The sequence below is a fragment of the Labeo rohita genome, chromosome 5, assembly GCF_022985175.1.
Source record: "Labeo rohita strain BAU-BD-2019 chromosome 5, IGBB_LRoh.1.0, whole genome shotgun sequence".
Classification (NCBI taxonomy): Eukaryota; Metazoa; Chordata; class Actinopteri; order Cypriniformes; family Cyprinidae; genus Labeo; species Labeo rohita.
Window position 1 is genome coordinate 29,992,319 of NC_066873.1, and position 26,871 is coordinate 30,019,189.

Below are 26,871 nucleotides of genomic sequence, written 5' to 3' on the forward strand. Positions count from 1 at the left end.
TTCCAAGTTTATATGAGACAATTCTGAGAGAAAAAAAAAATCAGAATTGCGAGTTCATATGACACATTTCTGAGGAAAAAAAAAGTCAGACTTGCGAGATATAAACTCGAAATTGCAAGAAAAAAAGTCAGAATTGAGATAAAAATTTGCAGTTACCTTTTTTATTCAATGGCGAAAATGGGATTCCACATGTAACTGTACTTACATTATATTAACATACATATTTTTTGAGTTGCTCTGGGTTGAAATGACCATTAGCTCACTTGTACAGAGAAACAGACCATGAGCACAGAGCAGAGAACACCTGGATGAACGATGAGTTATACATTGTTGCCATAGGCAACAGGCATTATGCAGAAATATTTGACATTGGAATGCAAAAACTGACCAATCAGAATGAAATATTTCAAAGAGCTGTGCAGTAAAAAGTCATAAAATAAATTTTAAAGTAAATCTTCCAATTGTTACTTTTTTTACAAATAAAAACACAGGTAGTGCAAAGGAGTAATGACTATTGAATAACTATATTATCTTTTAAAATACCTTTTTAAATAATATTTTTACAATTATTACAGTAATTTCGTACGCACCTTTTAATTTTCACTGTGACATGTAAAAGAAAACGCATAATGTAAGCGACAAACAACCGTATGAAGCGTTAGCTGCTTGATCTTTGTTTTCCAATTTTCATTCTGTTCAAAATGTCAGAAATGTATTAAAAACCCAGCCCAGAAATCTGAATAGGCTCACATTAGCTTATAAATATTCTCAAACAGCTATCTACAGAAAACACATACATACAACAAACACATCTAATAAATGTAGTCTCTATAGAACCCTGTCCCAAATGGCCACATTTTTAGGCCAAAAACACACAGATATTTGTATAACGTGTATTGTTTGCACACAAACAACAAATAGTGCATTAAAAATGCGAGACATAAAAATAAATGCGGACAACAGTTTCTATAGAGTGCATTCTCTTTTTATGTTCATTTTATGATTTTAACTATTAATTTGGCAGATTTTGGACAAATATTGCTTAGCTGAGAAAGTGACAACAAATACAGTATTCAGTCATGCACACAACAACTGACTGAGATTAGCTATATAAACGTCTGGCGCGATAACAGAAGTACCAGATGGGTGTCACTGGATGAAGTCACATCTCCTCCAGAGATTCAGAGTCTGATGTCTGTGTTTTGAGTCATGAGGAGGAGAGCTGCTGTAGAGGAGGCTGGGAGGTAGAGGAAGGGTTCGGGATGACTAAAGGCTGACTTTAAGAGGATCTTCAATCTTCTTTTGCAGTCAAGTTGAGTAAGACAACAGAGTAAAAGGAGGGGAGAGAGGGAGGACAGAATAGAGGCAGAAAATCCTGGGCAAGCTGATCACAGCTTGTCTGACATCAATCCAATCATCTTCCTGTTCCTATTGGTTCACTGGACACACAGCTGATTTTTTAGGCTGGAAGGAGAAAAAGAAGGGTCAGAAGGTCAGATGATACCATATGATATCATGGTCACTGTGGCTGAGAATCACATTAATGTAGAAACATTTACATTTTCACCTATCCAACCCTTTAATTTCATCAGAAAACCTTTCAGAGCTCAGCTTTAGGGTTTGGAGTGGTTGGCTGGTGTTTAATTCGTGTCTCTATCTGAAATCTTAAGTCAAAACACAGTAAATGTACCCCACACGCTACTCAAAAGAACCCATTCATTTCCCCCTTTAATGACAGGGCTGCACAAAAATCTGTGAAAAACTTCACAGGAACAAAAGATGGTAATGTGCTGTGTAAAAACATGAGGGTGTTATGTCATTACTCATTACCATAATTCTGACTCTAATGCTCTACATCGATGCAGCCATAGAGGACCCCCCAAAAAAAAAAAAGTTTGATATCTCACAGTAAAAGATGAGAGGGAAATTATGCTTGAGGCCTGTAATCTGCCAGCAAAATCGTTTCTATATCCTGTAAACCATGTTAACGTCTCTTTAAATATTTACACTGAAATATTGATAAGTGACTTTTACCCTTGCAAAAGACAAATCTTCAGAAGGAAAATTGGTGTTATTTGTCTTCTGGTTGTCAGGAAATATTCTACGACTCTAAACTGGTTTTAAACCCTGGTAAAAATTGAATAAGGTCAACAACTCAAGGATGAAGCCGATAAATCTAGCCATCAAGTTGGAATTTGTGCAAGTTTTTTTTTTTTTTTTCTTTTAAGTTTCAGATATCAATAAAATATAAAACCGGTCTTATGTTGCACAGGTATATTTGTAGCAATAGCCAAAAATACATCAGATGGGTCAAATTCATCGATTTTTCTTTTATGCCAAAAATCATTAGGATATTAAGTAAGGATCATGTTCCACGGAGACATTTTGTAAATTTCCTACCGGAAATTTATCAAAACATAATTTTTGATTAGTAATATGCATTGTTATGAACTTCATTTGGACAAGTTTAAAGGCGATTTTCTCACTATTTAGATTTTTTCGCACCCTCAGATTCCAGATTTTCAAATAGTTGTATCTCGGCCAAATATTGTATTTTCCTAACCATACGTCAATGGAAAGCTTATTTATTTACAGGCAGTAAAAAAACAGTGAGCACTTTTAATCGTTTTCCTACACAGATTACAGCTCCATATGTTTTGCTTTCCGGTGTTCTGACAAATAGTGCTACCTATCAGATTATGCTACCAACACTGTATTTTTAATACAGTAAGGATGGGTTTAGGGTTGGGGTAGGTGTACACAACAAGGTCGTAACAAGCTTGTTCTGTAGCTAAGGCAGCACAGAGTTGGACTTAGGATGTGGAATCCTTGGGTACAAATCCTGTGAAAAACATGACTCGCAGTGAAAGAGCTGAAAGATGAAAGATCGAAAAACAAGCTAAAACGGCATGCTTGTGATTGTGTTTTTACTTTACATTCGCTTTTGTTCACATGCTATTGGGTAAGTTTATGTCAAATAAATAAAAAATTCTACCTATTAGATTGTATTTTATTAACGTCTACACCTACCCCTTACAATAAACAGCAATTATTGTACAGTACATCTGTATACCATCTAGCCTTTAACATAAAACGTACCATATGTACATTCATCTGTTCCAGGGAAAAAAAAAAACGAACACACTTTTAGCGCCACTCAGTCAACATTTCTGTTGGAAACTGCAGTGATATGTACTTAGTACGTATTTCTCATCTCGCGAAAAAGTTCCCCCAAGTACGTTTTTGCTAGGGATGCACCGATACTGGTATCGGTATCGGCCCGATGCTGAGCTCCTGTACTCGTACTCGTAAAAATGCCCCGATACCAAACGCCGATACCACATCATGTGACAAGTGCGTATGCAGGCAAAGAAACACAGACAACAAAACAACAGACAGCAGAATGGAGTCACTGGAGATTAAGGATGTCTACGAAGTATATGTATGCAAGTAATATAATAATGTTAAACATTCAGTATTAAGCTTGTATAACTGGTGCGCGTCAGCTGATAGACAAAGCATGCAGATTAGATTGAGCGCGCAGCGGCCAAGATGTGCCGGCTTGTCAAGTTACTATCCCGCCTTGACATCACTGGAAAGTTTGTAGTTCGGTGAGATATGTCAAAAGCAATTTAAGTAAATCAATGCACAAGCTATTTAACGGTATAGAGAGAGAGGGAGTGAGAGAGAGAGCGCTTGCTGTTGCGTGATCTTTATTGATGAATTCGTAAATATAAAAAATATATAGGGGCATTCGCTATAAACATAATTTATTTCCAGCCTTAAGCATACACGACTGTCCGGCGAAAGTGAAACTATAGCAGCCTATGTGAAATGCGATAGGCAGTACTGTACTTGCGCATGTTTTGATTGCTTCACGAGTGTTTCTGCATTATTTGAGTCACTTTGGATTATAGCCCAAATAGCAGCATATTTCAGATGAAAAAACGCGACTTATATTTCTGAAAATATCAGAGTTAGGAGATTCATAATGAGTGGTTCGCGTGATTACAGTACTGAGCCGCTGCAATGGAGCAGTTTAATACTATTAAATTGAAGATGATGTACCATAGAGCAAGAAAAAAAAAACAGTGAAAGTAACAAAACACATTTTTAATTGGCATAATTAAGTGTAAAAATAAAAATAACTAAGGGATATATAGTCAACCCAAAAATTATTTAGACAGCAGATATACACCATCTTTTGATAATTTTTTGTTTTGTTTTTTTACTAGTGGGTGCAGGACACAGTTTATGATAATGTGATCTAAATAAATTTTGGTTTGACTGTATCTATTTGATAAATGAAGTTGACCAACTAACATTATACATATTCTTTTAGTTTCTGTACCCTATATTTTACAAAATTACCGGTAAATTTTTAAATATCGGTATCGATACTCGGAATCGGCAAGTAGCAAAAATAAAAGTATCGGTATCGGGCGAGTACTGGAAAAAGTGGTATCGGTGCATCCCTAGTTTTTGCCATAAGACCATGTTGGGATCATTATAAAAGACACTCAAGGACACTCTGAAGGCTCAAAGAACAACCTAGAAGTTCGAAATTTGAGGGCACTGTTGATTCATCTATCAAGAACAAGTGGCTGTATCTACTCAGATGTTGCTTTGAACTGGCTGTCGCTCAAACCTCTCCAAACAAACAAGATAAATACTTGGTCTTGAAGCCACAGAAAAGCCAATATTGAGTTGTAAGAGCTATTGAGACTGAAGTCAAGATCCAGCAGTAAACTATATCAAGAGCTGTATGGAGAACACTTGTCTGTATGGAGGTGGTGGTGTAACAAAAGAAACTACAAACTAGAAACAGCCATGTCAAAAGATTGTGATTATGGCTGAGCTAAACTCAGAGGTATAAAACTGCGATTAGATGATATCAAGAGCCTTTTTGATACTGTACCCTTAAACATTAAGAATAATGGATGGTGGGAAATGCAACATAAACTGTTTAGTTTACCATAAATTACCCTAAACATCTTATTATATTTACACTGGAGTGGCCACAGAACATGCTACAATAGTCTGCTCAGTGTTGATCCAACTAAAAGTCTGTATTTGAAACGCAAGTGACTAAATGAGAATGTAAACATTCTTTAAAAATATGCTGCAAATCTACCATGACAGTGTGATATGTTCTAAAAAAATTAGAAATTCCGAGTTCTGAAATGAAAGTATCAAGGAGGTAAAATGAGAGATTTGCACTATATGTGATGTATAACCATAAACCAAAGCAGCAATGACAGGTAAATGCATTTGGTGAAGAATTTTTTACATGGCTCATTATGTTAAATTAAGCCCACAATTAGAGTAACACTGGAACTGATTGCATGGAGCAATAACAGCACCGGCGAGAGCACTTCAGGCTTCTAATTACAACCTTAATCTCTGATGCACCCCAGTATTGTTACAGCCAACGTGAGCCACAGAACGGACACAAAGCCCTGCGAAAAACACCACTTCATGTGACATTTCGAAGGACTCTGACGAGGTTCAGGTCACTTGATACAGTAAGAGGGAGAGGACTGTTTATCTTTGCCATAGTAATGAAATACCCCAGATGCCTCTTCAAAGGGCAATTTGCATTTCAGGCATCAGCACTAAAACCATCCTTCATTTTCAAATGCCAGGCCTCAGAGGGTTATTCACATAAATTCTGCAGTACACAGTCTCTGTAAAACAGTCCAGTAAAATCTAGGAAGACCTCCTCACCCCCCACTTGTTTTCCAGTACAGCTTCAAGTCTAAAGTGAATGAAAAGTCCTCCCTAAATCAAGTCTCTCTCTTTGGCTGTGTTCACACTGTCAGATTTTGGGATTGACAACCGCATTTACTTACAAGTGTGAGTTCTGAAATGTCCCGTTCACACAGCATCTTACAAAAGTGTCTTGAACACTGTTTGTATGAACGTGCGACAAGAGTCGGACCCGTATTCCTTACTAATAACCATAGCAAAAGTGACCAAAGTAATATCAAAGATGGAGACGTCCATAAACTGAAAGTTTTATCATTTTATGACATTACAAGAGTGCAATTGAGCCGCAAGTTCATTAATTAAACCTTAATTAACCAACAGCAGCTTTTATATTTGGGTGAAGAGAGAAGCATTTGAACCACGCACAAAACACAAAACTGACGGGAGAGGCTCCGATGGAGACTGGATATAAAACAGATGACACGTAGCTCATTTCTCTGTCACTGTAAGTTACTGAAACAACACATGAAAGCACGCAACACATGGTAGACGCACGTTTGTGTAGCAGAGCGGCTCTCTCACACTGAACAATGTGGGTTCTGTTCACACAGTGCGTGTGTTCTGAGAATGCAGTTGTGAGTCCTGAAAATTTACAGGTGTGAGTTTGGTTATAGAACGCGGTTGTCACACCCGTAAATAACTGTACTGTGTGTAAGCGTAACCACATTTTGGACTCAAATACAGGACCGACATCTGTATTCTGCTCTTGTATGAATGTGGCTGTGAATGTGCTCTTGTGTGAATTGCTTAAATACAGTAAAACTGCAGTATATAATTTTATTTCCTCACACACATTTTTTTCTGTATTGATTAATCACATCTATTTATTTAAATATTTCACTGCTCTATTTGAAAAGTTTTTTAATTAAAAAACACTGCTTTGGAGAGTTACATTAGTATATGCATCATACATCATAGCGATTCATGATGATATAAGATTCTAAGTGATTTATAAAGGTGCACAACAGAATTCTGGCTTATCTATCACAATCTGTGATTACACAATTTTTTATTTTTTTTATCAGCTCTTCTGCATGGATGAATCTGGTGATTTAGTCTGTCATTCTACACCAAGACCCACTGAGGTTACCATTAACGTAACGTCATGAGGAATGACATGAGGGTGAGTAATAAATAGTTCACCCAAAAATGAAAATTCCGTCATTAATTACTTACCCTCATGTCGTTCCAAGACCTTTGTTTATCTTTGGAACACAAATATTTTGAACTGACATGGAAGAGAAGAATTTGTTGAATAAAGTCATTATTTTCCTTGTGCACAAGACTTATTCTTGTAGCTTTATAAAATTACAGTTGAACCACTGATGTCACATGGACTATTTTATTGTTGCTGTCTATGCAAGGTCAGAAAGCTCTTGGATTTCATCGAAAATATCGTAAATTGTGGGTCTGAAGATGAACAAAGGTCATAATTTTACCTGAACAAGAAGCATAAACTGCCAGTACTCACTTGATAATAAAATGTAGCCATTTTCACCTCAAAAACTTATGTAGTGCACATTTATTGCACAACAAAGCAAAACATTGGATAGACGATGGTCTCAATGGATATTATTCTACAAAATCAAAAAAGCAAGATCAAACAGTTGGTGCATATTTATCCAGTTGCTGAGGCAATTCAGAGCCCATGTGTATTTCAGTGAGTTTTTATTAGGCTTTATTGCGATTTGCCATTTTATCAGCTGCCAAAAATAATCCAAGCAATAAAATTTTGGCTACATCTGATTGCTTGCATTTTTTTTTTAAACTTTGTTTGCAACAAAAGTAAGCTTTATTTTTTTGTCAAGATGTTTCTGATTACTTAACAGGTCAAGTTTTTTTCTGCCAAACACATAAAGTAGGCCTACCTCCATCATGAGATTTTCATAAAGCATTTGAATTGTTGCCATTCTGCTTAAAACAGCCGTACAAAACATGCTGTCCATTGTTAATAATTTACAGTGCTCACATCCCAAATTAAGCCAAACGAAGTAGCCTGGAGCAGAATTTTACATAATAATCTTCACAGCTTTGGGTCCCACGTTCAAACGAAATTGCTGTTGCCAAACCAACGCTGACCTCCATCCACCTTCTCCCTCCCACCTTCCCTTCATTCCTCCCTCTGGTGTTATTTTCAAGTGCCGAACTTAAATATGATGGAACGGTCTGATTTTCACCCGTGCTGTGTTTTGTGGTTTCTCTTACAAAGCAATAGAGACAAAGACATTTAACAATGTTCTTTCCCTTTCAGTTTTGTAAAGAAAATAAAGTGTTAACTGACAAAAACATTTCATAAAATGTCAAAGTGACATTGTACTTTTGATTCAGAGACGCTGACACTGGGTCAGTGTGATTTCAGTTACACAGACCTCTGCATGAGCAGGACTCCGGCAGCAGGACCCTGAGATTGAGTGAGCTGCAGTAGTGGTGATTCATTCTTTTCCTAAGGCAATGCTCAAGCAGCTTCCCTATTATGCTTCTGAGTGGAGGGTGGGTGTCTCAGGATAGAGACATCAAAGAGTCATGGTCTGATCTTCTGCAATCGCAGCTGTGATGTAAAATGGAGGAAGCACTTGGGGCATAAAATTTGCATTGAAGCTGTGGGATTGTGTATGTTAAAAGCTGCTCTTCATGTGTAGGGTCCTCAGAACGGATCTGCCCACTATAGTGATATTTTAACATTGTACAATCATTTACTGTACATACTAAATATTGAACTCTAACTCTAAACTTGCTAGAAAATCAAAGCCATAAATCATAAATTTGAGGTTGATATCTCCAAAAATTAGCTTTCAAGATTTCGTTCGGGTGCAGTGCCAAATTTTCCCCATTAGATACTAGCAAAACTCCGCTGGTGCACACAGTGGTTGGATTTGTGATCTGCAGTACAGTTCATTTACTGTACATACTAAATAGTCAATGCTGAATTGTTTTTTTTAATGGATACCAGAAAGAAACAGCAACATTTTACAAAAAAATACTTTCTTCATAGAATGCCAATAAAGAACGTTTTAAGAGTAGGAAAAATGGTTCTTTCAATAACATTTGACTGAATGTTACTAAAAGGTTATCAAGAATCTTTTTGGTTGTTTCTGTTATCTTTATTTTAGCGAAGCTCATAGTGAACAGTAAGAATACTAGAAGACCTGTAAATTATGGGAGGTAGAAAATAAAACATAAGAAAAGGGGTGTAGTGCATATCTCCTGTCTTCTTTTAGCCCATGTTACAGCAAATTCGAGTTTTTTTTCTTTTATCTTTACTTCCACTTCACTGTCCTTTCTAAATTAAAGCAAAAAGCCCATAAAAAAGAAAGCAAGGCACTTTGAGGTCATGTTTTTGTCTGACATTCCTCAAGACATCCCATTGTGTATAAAAGAAAAGTAAATGCAAATCAGAGAAGACAGAAAAAGGAGAACAAACCCACAGATCACTGACACTCTGAAGGGAAACACTTTCACTCTTCAAAGAAATAATGAAATGGATGAGTCAACTGTGTCTGTATAAAAACAAACAAGTCTATACAAACCAAGGGTGGTTTTTCAAGATGAAATACAATGTTTAAAGAATAAGTCATGCAAAAGGCCACAGCAGTTTTTTCAATGTCACCTTTAAAGCCATGTTTCTGTAGGTCAACTGGTGGATAATGGCACAATCAGAGACACCAAGGTCATGGATTGGTGGGAACACATATAGGCCTACTGATAAAATGTATATATGGATCCACTGTGGGCTGCTATCTATAAAAGCCCTGTCAAATCAATAAATGTTAAAGGATTAGTTCACTTCCAGAATCATTTGCTCATCCCCATGTCATCCAAGATGTTCATGTCTGTCTTTCTTCAGTCGAAGAGAAATTCAGTTTTTTGAGGAAAACATTCCAGGATTTTTTTCCATGTAGTGGACTTCAATCATGGCCAACGGGTTGAAGGTTCAAATTGCAGTTTCAGTGCTGCTTCAAAGGGCTCTACACGATCCCAACCGAGGAAAAAGGGTCTTATGTAGTGAAACAATCATAAAAATGTATTTACTTATTCATCACAAACACTAGCTCTGCGATGCGCATACGACTTCATACATTACATAATTATGTTGGAAAGGTCACACGTGGATAGTTCTTCATCCGTGTACTCCGGTTCAAAAAGGTAAGGTAGAGTAAAAAAAATTTGTCTCATTTTCTCCTCCAACTTCAAAATCATCCGACACTGCTGTATTACCTTTTTTTTGTAAAGGGTGTTTGACTTTCTTCGCACATTCGCTTTGTAAACACTGGGTCGGTACTTCCATCTATGTCATGCGTGACCTTGCCAACGTGGCTACGTAATGTGTGGGGTCAAGCTAGTGTAGGATGAGCATTTGTGATTAAGAAATTATATAAATGTATTTTTTTTTTTTTTGGAAAATGACCAATCATTTCACTAGACAAGATACTGGTGGCTACCATTAAAGCCCACTATATGGAGAAAAAACCTGGAATGTTTTCCTCAAAAACTTTAACCCTTGTGCGTCAACAAAAAGTTACACATAGGTCCTTAGTGGACATAAATGTCCATGTCAAAAAACGATCATAAAAAATTGAAGCTAAGGAGCACAGACTTAAGTTGGGTCTCATTTTAAAGAAAACCCATGGCAGATTATTGTTGAAGTAGAAAAAGTTTAAAAAGTGAAACAAAAAAAAAGTTATAGAGGTTTAAGTTTATGAAAATGATTTATGGACAATATTTAATCTAAAATATATATTTTATGAAATATTGAACTCTAAACTTGCTAGAAAATCAAAGCCATAAATCTGTTCCAAATTTGAGGTTGATATCTCAAAAAATGAGCTTTCAGGAACATTTTGTTCGGGCACAGTAACAAATTTTCCCCATTAGATGCTAGCAAAACTCAGCTGGTCCACACAGTGGTTGGATTTGTGATTTGCAGCAGAGTTTTCCTCTCTCAAATATTACAAGCACACACAATTTCTTTTTATGACACGCATATGAAACCACACTCTGATGTCCATACCAACACACCCACACAATTTTAGCTGCATTATTTATCCAATTGGCTCTATAATATGCAGAAGCAGAAACCAGAAATAAAGTGAGTATTTGCTTTATTGGCCAAATCTAAAAAAATGGCACCATCTGGTAAAAAAAATTAATTTTTAACTATTAACAAAAATTGCATAATTTTACAGTTAAATAGTGCTAAAAATAGCAGTTGTGATGGGTATCAGTGGGGACATTTTTATCCTTAAGGTCCTGAGAAGAACTATTTTTGTTCCTAGTGCAAAATGCGTAGTTCTTTCATGAAACTCTAGATGGCTGACAGGTGTTAATGTAACTGATGATATTCACAGCCTTATACCATTTGGCACAACCTGGTTGGTTCACGTCGCGTACACAGCCAATGAGTTTAAACCTTTACCTTTAAATGGCTGGTTGGCATTTACTTGAGCCTTTTGCAGCAGTGCGCTTTGAGCTCCTCTGAAACCCTCCACCTTCCACAGCTCCACCTGTATAGATCTGCTGTGGGTTATTTTCCATTACCATGATAAAATCTTCAGAGAGTTGTCATGGAAGAAATAGATTTATTAAAGGAAATGGGGGGTGAAATAGTAAAATTCCAATAAAAATACACACCTGTGCCAAAATTTATGCAGCTGGCAATAACACAGGCAAAATTATCAAAAAACAAAAAACAAAACTGAAAGGGACAAAAAATGTCCAAAAGGTTGCACAAGGGTTTCTTTTCGACTAAAGAAAGACATGAACATCTTGGATGACATGGGAGTACTATATTAAATTAAACACTATATTAAAGTAATTGTGATATTATCCTTTTAATTTACAGCTGAAGCAGGACCATTAAACATAGTCACTATTAAACATTTGTCTTCTCTACATTGTAATTTGTCAAGACAAGTAGCGTATCTTAGTTAAGTAGAGAAGAGAATTTTTAAATGTATCAAATCAATCTCAATTTCTCAAAAGGCAATACTCATTTGACATGAAATAAATCATGTCAATGCAACTAGGATACAGAACTTTTGTAAACTTCTTACAGTGAGATATACTGGGATTAATGGGACTTTAGCACGGTTTGACAATGAAAAATTGTTCACCTCACAAAAAAATAAATAAATAAAAAAAGCTCCATGCTCTGCTTCTGTCTCTGTTTTTAAACTTCTGTCACACAAAGTAAGTCCTCATCATAATATGATGCCAAAAGCAAACAATTTTGTTTGAAGACTGTCTTAGACTATTTGTTCAGACTGTAACAAAATCAATACTTCATGTTTTATCGGCGCTTGGAGTGTAGACATGTTTATTTTACACCGAAAAATCAAGATTACCCCAGGGAGCTTACTTCTTGCGTGAGACAAACAAATCAGCCAAGATGGTGTTTGGAAAATGGGGTAAGCGAGATTGAAGGCAAATAGCTTGTTGCAGACAGGATGAGAGTGAAATCAAAGAGCTGTCAAGTGGCTGCGCGGAGACATATCCTCCTGGCTGTAAGGTTGCTGAGCAGGAGAATTGTACAGGGAATGAGATGATGGACAGGAGAGGGACCAGGATGAAAAGACTTCATTAACCAGCAGGGTTAAAAGCAGCGGTTGGGGTAGAGAAGTGCTGGGGGAGGGGGACAGTGATGAGAAGTTATAAGGTAGGCGTCTTACTGTGCACCGTTCAGTTTAATGTACTGAACAACACCTTTAATGACTTAAACTGAAAAACAGTGGGGAGACAGACGAGATCCCTGATGCATTTTATGGGCACTTTCATAACCTTTAAGTTGTTGTTTGTGACGGCTAGTAAATTGAGATTTGTTGTCACCATTTGTGGGAGTCTTTTTTATTTAACTTGTTGAGGTAAACATTTACAATTAGGGCTTGCAGACGATTACACTCTTTAATCTTATTACATGATATTTCGATTAATTAATCTAAGTAATCACAAAATAAATTTGATTGTAAAAATACCCACAAAAGATTTTTTAAAGGGGTCATTGGATGCAAAGTTCACTTTTACATGTAATTTGAACATTAATGTGTGTTGGCAGTGTATGTACAAATCTACCCTATAATCATAAAAATCCATGCAGTGGTTTTTAATTAATCTGTAAAAATAATATTCCCTTTTTCAAATTGAGGCATTGGCGTCACACCGACAGAGGTCGCTCCCATGATAGTTGATTGACATGAGCGCTGAAGATGCTGTGAATTACGTTTGTTTGTGAAGGGAATGCGCCTCCGATCTATATATATCCGTCGTTGTTCGTGCGAATCATTCATGATCCAGCTTCACTTACAGCAAAAGTGAGTATAAGGGTTTTTTATGAATCTTTGTGAACGTCTTTCCTAATAACGTGCTAGTTGGCAAGTTTAGCGGCTAAATGCGGCTAAAGTAAACAGGCTCGTCACATTACAGAGAGAAGAGAGGGGCGGGGTGAGCAGAGCTCATTAACATTTAAAGCAACCTCGACCAGAAGAGGATGATTTTGGCAGAGCGGATTTTGGCAAGGTAAAAAGGGTGTTGTTTTACACTGCCATTGAGAATTTTTAACCAAAGTATATTATAGACTTTCATTAAGACCCTACAGAATCATATTAACTTGTGGAAAATGGGCATCCGATGACCCCTTTAAAGCTATTTTGTGTTAAATGAGAAAGTATCAAGTAGACGTTACAAATTGTAGCTTTAGAAAGAAATATTTTAGAAGAAAGAAAGTCTTGAAATGGTTTGAGGGTGAGAAAATGATAACAGAATTACAATTTTTTTTTTTTTTTGGTGAACTATCCCTTTAATGTTTTTCTTTTTCTTCTTCTTCTTATTTTTTTTTTAATGAAATGATACTCTAAATAAGAAACTAAATCTGCCAACAGGTGGCGATAAATGTCTTCATGACTCATTAATTTATTCTTTCGATTCATTCAAACGGCTGATTCATTCAGGAATGAAGTAAATGGCTCTCTTTATGAATGGGATTTTGAATCATTGGTTCACACGATTCGTTCAAAACGTGAATTCATTCAGAAACTAAACACTGCTGTGTGTTGGTCGGAGATGCGACAACAGTCAACTGTATGAAATATAAGATGACGTACATGTCTGGGGGCGGGGCCAGTGCGTTAACCGCATAAAAATATTTTAATCGCGTTATTTTTTCATAACTATTTAATTAAGTTAACACGTTAAACTGAGAGCCCAATTTACAATACAAAAAAACCCTACAGGTTTGGCTGTGAATAGTCAAATGTACCCATACTTTTGTACCAAATTGATACTGCACTATAAAAAGTCAATAAAAAGTCAAACAGTCAAAGACAATAGTCTTTGTTATCATCTCTCTGCAGGTGATATATAAGAGACTGATAGGCTAATTAGTATAATAAAAAAAACAAATACTTGAAGGCTAAATGCCTTTGTTTTATTTGACAATAATGTGTGTGTGTGTGTTTGTGGTAGAAAAGCAATAATCATAAAATTGCAATGGTATTGGTACTAATTACTGAAATTACACATTACCAAATACAAAAAAAGGATCCTCGTGAAAAAATATTAGTAAGAATGAACATCAATATGGTTGTTAGTTCTGAGACAGTTTACGAAAGACATGAAACAACAGTTGCAGTTATCAGTCAGAAAGACCAAACACTGCATAGGAGAAAGAGTATTTTTGACAAAGAGAATGGAGAAAGGCATGTTTCTTTATGTAGTAAGTGTGTTGTTCCTGTGTTTGCAAGCTATCTGATGGAGGGACACTGATGGATGGTGCGACAGGACTGTAGTGATGCCATGGTAATGAGCCTGTCGTCCAGGTTTGACCTATTGATACTGGAGTGGAGGAGGAATGAGTCTTTTACCTCTTTCTTATTCTGCCCATATCCCCTAGCCTCTTTATTTATCTGTCTTCTCTGTGTGTTAATCAGGAAATCACATGTACACACAACCCTTGTGTCACAGGTCACTTGATTGTCTGTGTAACCAGCATTAAAACCTTTGTATCTTACAGAAACTTTAGAGTATAGACAAGCACTGAATCAAGAAAATAGTTATTAAAAGTTTACTCTGAACCTTTTGTAAAGTTTCATGGTCTTTAGAATAAATGCTATGGAAAACTTGTTTTGCTTGGGATGTCCTGGTAAATAAAGCAGCATTAAACTAAATCATGTTATGCATGCTTTATATTTGCTTTGACACATCTATTATTTTCTGGGTTCTCACACCTCATGTTTTGTTTTTTTTTTTTAAAGAAATTAATACTTTTATTCAGCAAAGATGCATTAAAGATGCATTAGACGTTTTTACTATTTTAAAATTAATACTGTTCTTCTGAAATAATTTTAAAATAAACAGTTGTTTTAAATTGTAATGTTTCACAATATTACTGCTTACTTTTTATAATATCAATATATATAGATATATGTGCCATTTTACAGAATTGGTGCAAACTGCTGTTCCACAACCCAAAAAAAAAAAAAAAAAAGAATTGACGAAACGTTTAGTCCATTGGCTGAGACTGATTTTAACTACAAACCTACATTTATGATCAGGAAATATTTATGTGTCACTCTCTCTCATAGCTACATGGTAAGTAGATAGACCCCATCATTTTTAAGTAAAAGTGTTCAAAAGTATAAAAAATCTGTGTGTAACTTTAAAGAATGTTACTACCGATCACCATTTTTCTATAATTAAACACTTTTTTTTTGGCAGGTATTCCATAACATTTAGTTTTTATGTGTACAACTGTTTAGAACTGTGCTACTGTAGCTAACCATGTGCTGAGCCTCATCTTTGAGTTAGGTTCAAAAATATCTAAAATTGTCAATACCAAAACAGTCACGAATGAAACATTTGGTGAAGTTTCAGTAGTGACATCTTTGTCTTTTTTTGGGTGTTGTCCGATAAAATTGTCACTACCGTAACAAATTGTCAGTACTGTAACAAAAATTATTTTACAAAGAAAAACTGGATTCAAAATACAGAAGATCTCATAAATCACGCTTAAAATATTGTTAAAATTGTAATTGTTATTGATTTACGTTAACTTAGAAATATTCAAATGTCAAACTGTCCTGTGTGAGTCACACAGAAAGCCCTTACTGTGACAGAGCTGCTGCATATACAGAGCATTTCATATGTTGCGTTCATATGAGACAAGAGTTTATTGTTACCTACTCCATCACAATCACAGATAAAAATTCATCAGCAATGCCATGCCGTGAAATAAGAGAAAGAGAAATGTGTTCCTCAAATTAAAATACTCAATGGAGTGTGGATAATGCTTACGTCCCTTAGAGCTGAATTGAATTACTGAATATAAGGTTGTTTTCAATTTGGCAGGGGAAACATATTTGGCTTGCTGGCTAGGATTTTGCTTGATTGAATGGAGAAGGGAAGAGGCAGGAGAATTCATTTAGTCTGTCTGAGGAGACCCGGAGTGTGTCTATTGATCACTTATCGATACTCATATCACGAGAGGGCCATTTGTTTCACCACCCCACCACAAAGAGCAAAAACTCCTCATTGTGCTTGTGTGTGTGTATACTATCATTGTTATTATGTCATAATTTCTGAACCAAACTTTTACTTTGGCAAGTTGTAGTGAAGACCTTTGAGTTTCTGTGTATATCTGACGATTGCTTGTATCAAATAAAATAGTGAAATGCTTGTGAAATCTCAAATCCACTCTGAAGATGAAGTTCAATTTTGTCCATGTTTTTTGCTTTGCAAGGGCCCCATATTATATGCGTTTGGTTATATGTGTTTGTGTGTCAGTCTGTATTTGTATCTCAATCAGTCAACTCATTGAGGTGGTCCACTCGAAACAAACCACCTGGATAAGGATCAGCAAGCAGAGTGCAGAACACCCCCAAAACATATGCTACTGGACCACAGGATAGGGAACACATCCAATATGATGGCAGCAGATGATAAAAGGGCTGGATGTCTGACAGCTACTAGATGTAGATGGAGTCAGGCTGCACTTTTTTTTTAAGAGCTCAGAGTTATAGAACTGTAGATTCTTTCTAGTGAGGAGAAATTGAGAAGGATTTTTAATAAGTGATGGAGAGCTGACTGAGAGTCTAGTCTCAGTGCTCGCTAAAATCTCAATTTTGGATGTGCTCCTTATGTTTGCACAGTTAATGACCCGCATGTGTGTGTAAACAGAGCAACTGGGGTCAGTACCAAAATTATGGAGTAATTGCTTCAAATACGCTTGGAGCGGAGTGTTGAAAGAAGGGGGAAATTCAGAGCAAACAGTCTGACTGCCAATTCAGAGGACTGAGAGACTGAGCAAGCATAAGAAAATCTCAATTTACAAGTACATGAAAGGGAGCAAAAACTCAATTTTAGGGATAAATTAAAGAAGAACAGTCCAAAAATTCAATAACAATCTAGGTGCATTCAAAAATGCCCTGGAACCTATTACCACTTCCAGGAAATCTGTCTAGTTCACTAAACTATTGCGCACCATTTGTTTTATTATCATCATCACCTAGTACGAGTTGCAATTGCAATATGTAATGTTCACTGATAGATACTGAATGGAAAAGAAACACACAATACTCGATGCACAGAGTACTGTATACATAGTTCCACTAAAATCAGTCACTATAATATTCTCCATTAGCAAACTCATATAAGCAAATTCTTTATGTCATATTTCATGAGTTCGCTGGTCCATCCAGTGTTGATGGTTAATGGTAATCAAACCTGACTTGCTATTCTCAGTGGAAGCTCAAACCTGAGGCACACACACACATTTTATAGTGTTAGTTTACCCAAAAATGAGAATTCTGTCATTGAAGTGTTAGTTCACCCAAAAATGAAAACTGGCCCATTATTTACTCACCTTCCAGGCATCCTAGCTGTACAGTATATGACTTCCTTTTTTCAGATGAATCCAATCGGAGTTATATTAAAAATGATCCTGGCACTTCCAAGCTTTATCATGGCAATAGGCAGGTGTTTCTCTTCAACAGTCCAAAACAAGTCCAATAAAGTGCATCCATCCATAATAAAAAGTGCCTCTCATGTTTCCGGGGGGTGAATAAAGGTCTCCTATAATAACCTGTAACGTAATAATCACTTTAATCTAGCTTGCACTCACTGGTCATTTTTTTCTTTTGTGCTCACTGGTTGTACACGGAAGCTCTGCCAGGCAGATGACGTAGGACGTTGGTGGTGCACAAGCGCCTGTGAGTCTCGTAAAAACCAACATTTGTTTACAGAAGCGAAGCTTCCTTACTTTAGCAAAGGAAAACCAGTCCCCTCTTGGTTTATATCGAAATCCTCTAACATGTTTCTTAAAAAAAAATTGTTTTGTACCTCTAATCATGACTGTTGTTATGGTTTGGTTTCTCCACAGTGCGTGCACTTTATTGGAGTTGTTTTAGACTGATGAAGAGAAACACCCATCTATGCCATTAGAAAGCTCGGAAGTGCCAAAATCATTTCTATTATAACTCTGATTGGATTCGCTAGAAAGAATGAAGAAGTCATATACACCTAGGATGCCTGGAGGGTGAGTAAATAATGGGCTAATTTTCATTTTTAGGTGAGCTAACCCCTTAATTACTCACCCTCATGTCATTCTAAACCTGTAAGAACTTGATTCATCTTTGGAACACAAACATTTTTGAAGAAATCTGAGAGCTTTCTGACCCTGCATAGACAGCAACAGTGTTCTCATAGCTTTATAACATTACGGTTGAACCACTGATGTCACATGGACTATTTTAACGATGTCCTTACTATCTTTCTGGGTCTTGAATGTGTCAGTTGCATTGCTGTCTATGCAGGGTCAGAAAGCTCTCAGATTTTATAAAAAATATCTTAATTTGTGTTCCAAAGATGAACAAAGGACTTACAGGTCTGGAACAACATGAGGGTTATTAATGATAGAATTTACATTTTTGGGTGAACTATCCCTATAACTATAGTAAACATACAATTTTACTTCATTATAGTAAAATAAAACATTTTGGTAAACCTTAAGCATGGAGATGGACTGTATCAATGTTGCTTTGTCCTGTGACATTTTACTCAAGGTTTACTTTTAGCTATTTTACACGATTATTTACCTTTTGTAATAGTTAATTTTACTTTAATTTACATTTAATTCTGCCTAATTAATTTTTATTTTACTGATATTAAACAGAATACACAAAGTACACATACTGCATCAATTAAATTATTTAAATTATTTTTTGCACAAGGTCCACGTTGACACTTACTTGTTTTGGTGCTTGGAGCCCTGCAGGTGTGCATGATACTGTGCCACTGAATTCAGTGTGACACTGCAGACATCACATGTGTAGCAGCGTTTTAGACCTACAGAGAAAACAGACACACACAAATGAGTGTTTTAGCATACAAATTCAAATGCACATAATCTAACATGGCAGTCATAGTATGAAATTTCAACTGTGAAATCTCACCATGTACATCTTTCAGTGGCATCATCTTTACAGCGTTTAGAGGACAAAACGATTTCATTATATTTGAGGACAAAACGATTTCATTATATTTGAGGTGAATCATAAAAAATAACATTACATGCATATCCTTTGACTATCTTTTGTCCACAGCCTCTCCACCATGCTAAGCTGAAAGCAGAGTGGTCAATAAAGCCTTATCATGTCATTCCCGAGAACAGAAGGACTAACTGGGGAATGAGATAACGCTGGTCTCTATCTCTCTCAGTCAGCCGAGGCTCAGCACGGGTCACTGCTCGGCTGTGTTTCGCAGTTCTGCCTGATCAACTCTCCTGATTACCGTACCCTGAGGGAATGTGTGTGTGTGAGTGTGGAGAATCAATTAAAGAGATATAAATATAGAAATGTCAAGCCTTTTTATTTATTTATTTGTGCTTTTAAGAACAACTATGAAATTACAATGGAAGGTCTCTCCATGAAATGCGATCCATGTCTAGGGAGGGCGGGGGAACCTTTGAGGAGACAGGTTCCTGTATTCTCGTGTGTGTGCGTCAAGTGACATTATAAATATTTGAGAGGGCCATGTGGCTTGTAATGCAGCTTGGGATACTGATGTTGTCGCACCCATAAGGGCAAGAGAGGAGAAGTCAGGAACCGTGTCGGTCTTATGCAGCGATGAAGAAATATGAGAAGAGTGAAACTTGGCTGAATAACACTTCATATTATTATTCAGTGATGAGGAACCCACTTTAAAACTTTAAAGCTACTCAGAATTTTAAGTAGTATATGAACTGTCAGATACTTTTAGCATTAAATTGAACTAGATTCTAAGAAAGCTAATTTATATTACGAATTCAAAAACAGGGTACAACGGGGCTAAAGGCACCCCCTAAGAAAAAAAAAAGTGCTTTTCACTGTGCCCAAAGCGTACGATTGCAGAAAAATACATAGGTTCGTATTGAACATTTATGGAGCAACACATTTTGTGTGAAAATAAATCATACAAGCCATTTATTTTGTTTAAAAATTCTCATAAAAAGGTGTCCGGAGGGGGGGGGGGTGGGTAAAAGGCTCACCAGGATGGGGTAAAAGGCACACAGTATTAATACAAATACTTTAGCATAAATAATGTTAAATAATTTACAGGTTAATACTCATTCAAAACAGTCACTTTAGCAAAGTTTGTGCTATTTTCTACTTACTTTGATAAATAAAATAACTATTTTTGTTCAGTAAATATACTGTCATTGAAATATGTTAATATAAAACATATATTTTAAAATACAGAAACAAAACAATTTCAAAATGTAAAGATTCTGAAAGCATTGAAGGAGATCCCATAATTTAATATAGATTTACAGTAGTAACAACAAATGATATTTTATTATATGATATGATTAATAGCATGTTTTTAAATATGATGGTTTCATTCTAAACATGGTGATCATCTCTAAGATGAACACCCAACATCATATATGATATTTACCATCTGAATCTAACAATGTCATGTCAACAAATGGAAAAGTCAGCCTTCTATTAATTATTGTGCCTTTTAGCCCCAGCAGCAGGGGCGCTTTTTACCCCAAATACCATACTTTTACATATTAATTTGTTATTTAAAACTGCTGTTTCAATTATCTTAAACAAAACTGAAAATCATTAAGAAGACCTTTGTCTCAAGATATATTGAATAATTTTAGCAATTCTCATTTGCTGCTTAAATCTACAACATTTTTAAAAACATCAAATATTAGATCAAGCAAGCACAGAATCGACTTTGCACTGCTTCCCGTGATCACATCAAGGATCAGACAATTTTGCACGTGTATGTTGAAAACTGAATGTTTTAGAAAGTGCCAAGCCATGTTTTTCTGCCATCTAGTGGTTTAGAGGAAAATTATATCAAAGGCGCCTTTTACCTGGGGATGCCTTTAGCCCCGTTCTACCCTACTACCTCAAAAATTGGTGAATTTCATATTTGATGTTGAAAACACAGTGTTCTGTCACACAACAGTTCTACCTGTTGGGAAAGTATTCACACTACTAAAAAATGTTTAGTTGTGTTAGTAGCATTGCTACTTATAGTTAGTTACTCTCTGGTACTCTACCTATTTGTGTGTTGACTTTGGGCACCAAAAAGCTTGTGACTAACATGACACAGCAGCACTTTGGCTCTCTATCAGTGCTGTTTCCTGCCTGCACCCCCGTTATGGATTAAGCGTCCCGTGTAATTGCTGTCATGTTGCACTAATGATATTGCAGCTGAAAAATGGCCTTTGCAATCTCCTTCTCTCCAAATTGAGTTAAACCCATAAACAACGTTCGGAGGAGAAGGGCATGGAAAAATTAATGTCTTGCTGTTGATTCATCATCATGCCTAATTTTACTCATTCTCATACATCTAGAGCAGGGGTGGCGAACTCCAGTCCTGGAGAGTCGAAGCCTTGCAGTTCAGCTCCAACCCTAATTAAAACTCACCTGCCTGTAGCTTCCTAGTAACCCTTTAGACCTTGATTAGCTTGTTCAGGTGTGATTGATTAGGGTTAAAGCAAATCTCTGCAGGGCTGCGACTCTCCAGGACTGGAGTTCACCACCCCTGCTCTAGATGTATGAGAATGAGTAAAATTAGGCATGATGTTGAATCAACAGCAAGACATTATTTTCTCCAGGACCGATGTTTGCCACCCCTGATCTAGAGTTTGCTGTCTCTGTTGATATGAAGAAAAAAAAACCTGACATTGACAGACCAGGAACAAAGTCTTCCTTGTGTCTATCTGTGTTATACCCAAGAGTCTGATTATTTCTGCCACTGGGCAGCCAGCAGGAGTTTTTAAAACTTGCTAATCATATCAGCAACAGTGAAACTGAAAAGCACAGCAAAAAATGTCCTTTCCGTCCACAACTTTTTAAGGCTCCTAGATGCACGGTCATAAACAAAATATTTTTTGACTTCAGCAGTTTCACATTTGTACAATGTGCCCACGGTTTGTCTCAGGCGGATGGCCTAGAAAGAATTTACATATTTTTATTGCATTCTTTGCACTGATTTTTGGGCAGAAATATTCCTGCAGAATTCTGCATAAAAGAGACTTTCTGCTGAGTTTTGTGGGTACAGATTCAGTCTGGGCATGCTGATCACCATATTGTTCACCCTTTACAACCAGTGTATTTTATTGGTGGGATAAATACACCCACTCACTTTTTTCCCCCCACCCACACACACTCTTGGGTACTGACATTGAGAGGATGTGGCGGGACTGTGTAGCTTGTGGTGACTCCCAGCTGGCCTTTTGACAGGCCGCCTCTCAAATGCTTTTTGAAATGGTGAAATAATGGAGCACCGTCCAGGCATCCATCAATGTTAGCCATCCGTTCTGCTTGTCACGCCGCCCACGGAACACACGAGCAATGAAGAGTCAACCAGTGCGTAACTCCTATGAAGTCTCTCTCATCTTTGTCACCCTTGTTTCAGATTTATTACGGTTAGCACGGAATATCCTCCAAACGGGAATAGAGAAACCACAAGTGGAATAGATGAGATTGAATGTTGCCTCTTTGCTACCCTTGTTTCAGTTTCCTCTGAGCAGGCAAGGGAGGCAGTGCCTCCTCAAAATATTACATTTGTAGCGAAAAACAACACGAATATTACAAAATATATCATTAAGAAATGTATAAATCAGTCGTTTTTCTGAAGAAACACTGTCCAACAGTGACACCAGCAGATAAAAAGTTACAGTGGGAGTCCGCGTCTCTCTCACCTCCCCTGAGCCCATTGAGTTTTAACAGACTCACTAAAGCAGGGGTGCCCAAACTTGGTCCTGGAGGGCCAGTGTCCTGCAGAGTTTAGCTCCAACCCCGATTAGACACACCTCAATCAGCTAATCAAGCTCTTATTAGGCATGCTAGAAACTTCCCAGCAGGTATTTTGGGGCAGGTTTGGGACACAGGCCCTCCAGGACCAAGTTTGGGCACCCTTGCATAGTTTGGTGGGGGGTAATTGAGAATGAAAGGGAGACAATCATCTGAGAGGAGGCAATGCCTCCATCACGATATGATTGAATATGACTGGTTATGACTGGTTATGTTCGGCTGTGATTGGTTCATACGATAAATCCAGCCTCTTGTGTTTGTGTGCGTTCCGTGCTGACAAATCAGTCTGAATGAACAATAAAATGGTGTTAATAGGAAGACTAATTAAAATTGCCTCATTAAGGATTTTTGAAAATGACCTTTAATGCAGTCACACAGCTTTAAGCGAATGAAAACATCCTGCAAAATGTTAAATCTGAAAGTACTTAAAGGTCTTTTAAAAGAAAGAGTTGACTCTGAATCATTGAAATGAGTCATTTTTAAAACTAATCCCAATCCATGAAGCGTCAGCATATTGCCTGCCCACTTGTTGCCTGGGAAAACTTTTTTTTAAGAAAATGATAGCTTGTTTTTCTATATAAGTTCCTTATTCCTCAGCTGAGATTGTTTAAAGCCCTTTGAAGCTTCATTGAAACTGGATTTTTAACCTTCTGTTTTTTAACCTTTAACAATCCATTGAGCACCATTGATATCCACTACATGGAGACAAATCCTGGAATGTTTTCCTCAAAAAACGTAATTTCTTTGCGACTGAAAAAAGAAAGACATGAATATCTTGAATCATGAACATCGATAATCAAAACAGACTTGGTCATCAGACCAATCACCACAGATTAGCGTCACACAAAGGAGGAAATGAATCGTTGAGAGAACTGTTTGGGAGTTGTTGAGCAAATAAGGTAAAAAATAAATGCACATTATAAGACAATGAAAGTGTTTTTTGACCTTGCATGCATGTCAACCTCTTATTGGGGACTCCCAAAACCAAAATATAAACCTTTCATGATCTATAATAGGGGCACTTTTAAAAAGTAAGTAAACAACTTGCACACTCAGATATAACCACTTTGTTACGTCAAAATAAGGCTTAAAATGACATGAAAACATGATCTGTGGGAGTTTTTAATGAGTAATCAGCTTGGTGAAATTTTAAGTAAATCTCTGTGTCTGTGACTAGTAGTTACTAAGCTGTGATGACTGATCTGAAAAATTCAAAAATAGTTAAAGGTTACCTCTTAAAAAGAATAGCTGAATATAAGTTCACAGATAAAATATATTGTTTAAACTGTTACTGCACTGAATTATTATTTTGGAATAAATATAAAATGCATACTTTTCACAAAGCACAATACACTCGCTTTTCATAGTATATGGATGCATTTAAATGGAAATGTAGAATTTTTAAGGAAATAATTCTTCTATGCATTAGGAATTACATTTTGACCACTTGGCTGAGTGTGTTATTCAGAATAAAAATGTGAAGTAGATGGAATGGAACAAACAGCTTGCAGAATTCCTAAAGCACAATAAAGTTTAATGAAGCCTTCAGGGATATTATCACCTCAGGCTTCTGGTCTCGTCAGGGATCATAACACCACTGAACTGGGACATGCCCTGGGACATTCTTACTGAGATCCCCATCTGTCGATCCTATAGTTTAACCAACGTAAACTAGTTGGAATAATATTTAAACTATTAGTCACTAATCATTACACTTAAGAGTCCATTCCTTTTGCCATCAACAATCATAGAAGACACCAGGACACACTCACCACAGCTGGGATTTCAACACACCAATGTGTAGCAAACAGGTTTTAACTACATATTGGCTTTTTAATGCATTTGAAAGATCTCTTATGATCACAAGACTGCATTTATTTGAGCAAAACTATAGTAAAACAGTAATATTGTGAAATATTCAATTTCGAAAAAACAGTTTTCTATCTGAATATATTTTAAATTGTAGTTTATTCCTGTGGTGACAATGCTGAATAATCCTTAAGACATCATAAAATCAGAAATGTAGCCTTGGTAGACAAAAGAGACTTCTTTCAAAAACATTAAGAAAAATCACACACATACATATACAGTATACACTACTACTACTACTCCTACTAATGAAAAAAATGCTTTACCATACCCACATGCTTTTCCACTCTTGCCTCCACAGGACAAGCTCTCTGGCAAGTTGATCATTTATGAACTTTAAGGCAACAACGGTTCATCTATTTTTACCTCCAGGCATCTGCCGGCCTAATGGTAAAGCACAGATCTTGCTTTGACTCCCTCAGTGAGCCAGAAAACCCAAGCATATGTTCATAAAGAGAAATTAGTACAGTATGATTCTGAGGATTCTGTAAAATAAAAGCTGTTCCAACTACTACATCATTTTGCATTGGCAGTGATCATGAGGTCAGAGGTCAAATTCACAGCATCCTGCCATATTCAGCACATTATCAACCACTAACCTGCTTGAATCAGCACATTTACACTGTAAATACACAATCTGCCTGCCTCAATTTGTCATCAGCTCAGCTGTGTGAATTTAAACAGGAGCACAAATATGCTAAACAAGAATGAATGAGAAAAATATGCCCATATTTGTACAGTGACACGCAGATGGCATCTAAGTGGTGGGTAATTCAGCAAACACTGATCCACTTCTGCTCCAGAAGAAAACATATCAACCATATCAAATTGAAAAAGCCCACGGCTAGTGCCCGTATTTAGCACTGCAAACACAATTCATTTAGCATCTTCTGACTACATTCACATATTAATAATTACAGTACCTCAATTATGTGGTAAAAGTACCTTATATATTTTACCCAAGATGAAAATTTGGTCACCATTTACATGTATGCCTTTTCTTTTTTCCTGCAGAAAACAAACTGCCCCTTAAATGATGCAAATTAATAATAATAATAATAACTTCCAGAAACTAACTTCGGTCATTTACAGATAATGTACTCACCCCCTTTTCATCCAAGATGTTTATGTCTTTCTTTCTTCAGTCGTAAAGAAATTGTTTTTTGAGGAAAATTTTCTATTAGTTTAAATGTGGCTTCAAACAATCCCAAATGTGGTTGTAAACAATCCCAGCTGAGGAAGACAGGTCTTATCTAGCGAAACAATTAGTTATTTTCATTAAAAAAAAAACAATTTAAATACTTTTTTAATTTCCAACCCTCGTCTTGTCCTGCTCTGCCTGAACTCTGTGTATTCTGGTTCAAAACAGTTAGGCTATGTTGAAAAACTCCCACCGTACTTTCTCCCTCAACTTCAAAAATCATTTCAAAATCATCCTACATCGCTGCAGAAGTACCGACCCAGTCTTTGGCAAGTGAACATGCAGAGAAGATTAAACACCCTTAACAAAAAAGGTAAAACAGCAATAAAGGGTGATTTTGAAGTTGAGGGAGAACATGAGATGGGAGTTTTTCGACATACCTTAATTGTCATGAACCACAAAAAAACAGGCAGAGTAAGACAAGACGAGTGTATGACATTAAAAAGTATATAAATTGTATTATTTTTATTAAAAAAACACAATTCTTTAGATAAGACCCTTCTTCCTCGGCTGGGATCGTTTACAACTGCATTTGGGATCGTTTGAAGCCACATTTAAACTGCATTTTGAAAGTTTAAACTCGGGGCACCATATCAGTCCATTATATAGAGAAAAATCCTGAAATGTTTTATTAAAAAAAAAACAATTTCTTTACAACTGAAGAAAGAAAGACATTAACATCTTGGATGACAAGGGGGTGAGTACATTATCTGTAAATTTTTGTTCTGG

The 26,871-nt window shown here is 36.5% G+C and overlaps 1 protein-coding gene across 3 annotated transcripts in view; it reads right to left on the reverse strand.

Annotated features, from left to right (window-relative positions):
* Positions 1–437: 437 nt before the first annotated feature.
* The window catches only part of zmat4a (zinc finger, matrin-type 4a), a 111,119-nt gene continuing 84,685 nt past the window's right edge, over positions 438–26,871 (reverse strand). For all 3 annotated transcript variants that reach the window (XM_051108714.1, XM_051108715.1, XM_051108713.1), the window contains 2 exons: positions 19,002–19,098; positions 438–1,464 (listed from right to left, as the gene is read on the reverse strand). In XM_051108714.1, the coding sequence (XP_050964671.1) occupies positions 1,437–1,464; positions 19,002–19,098 (125 nt within the window). In that variant the 3' untranslated portion in view covers positions 438–1,436. The remainder of the gene's footprint in view (positions 1,465–19,001; positions 19,099–26,871) is intronic.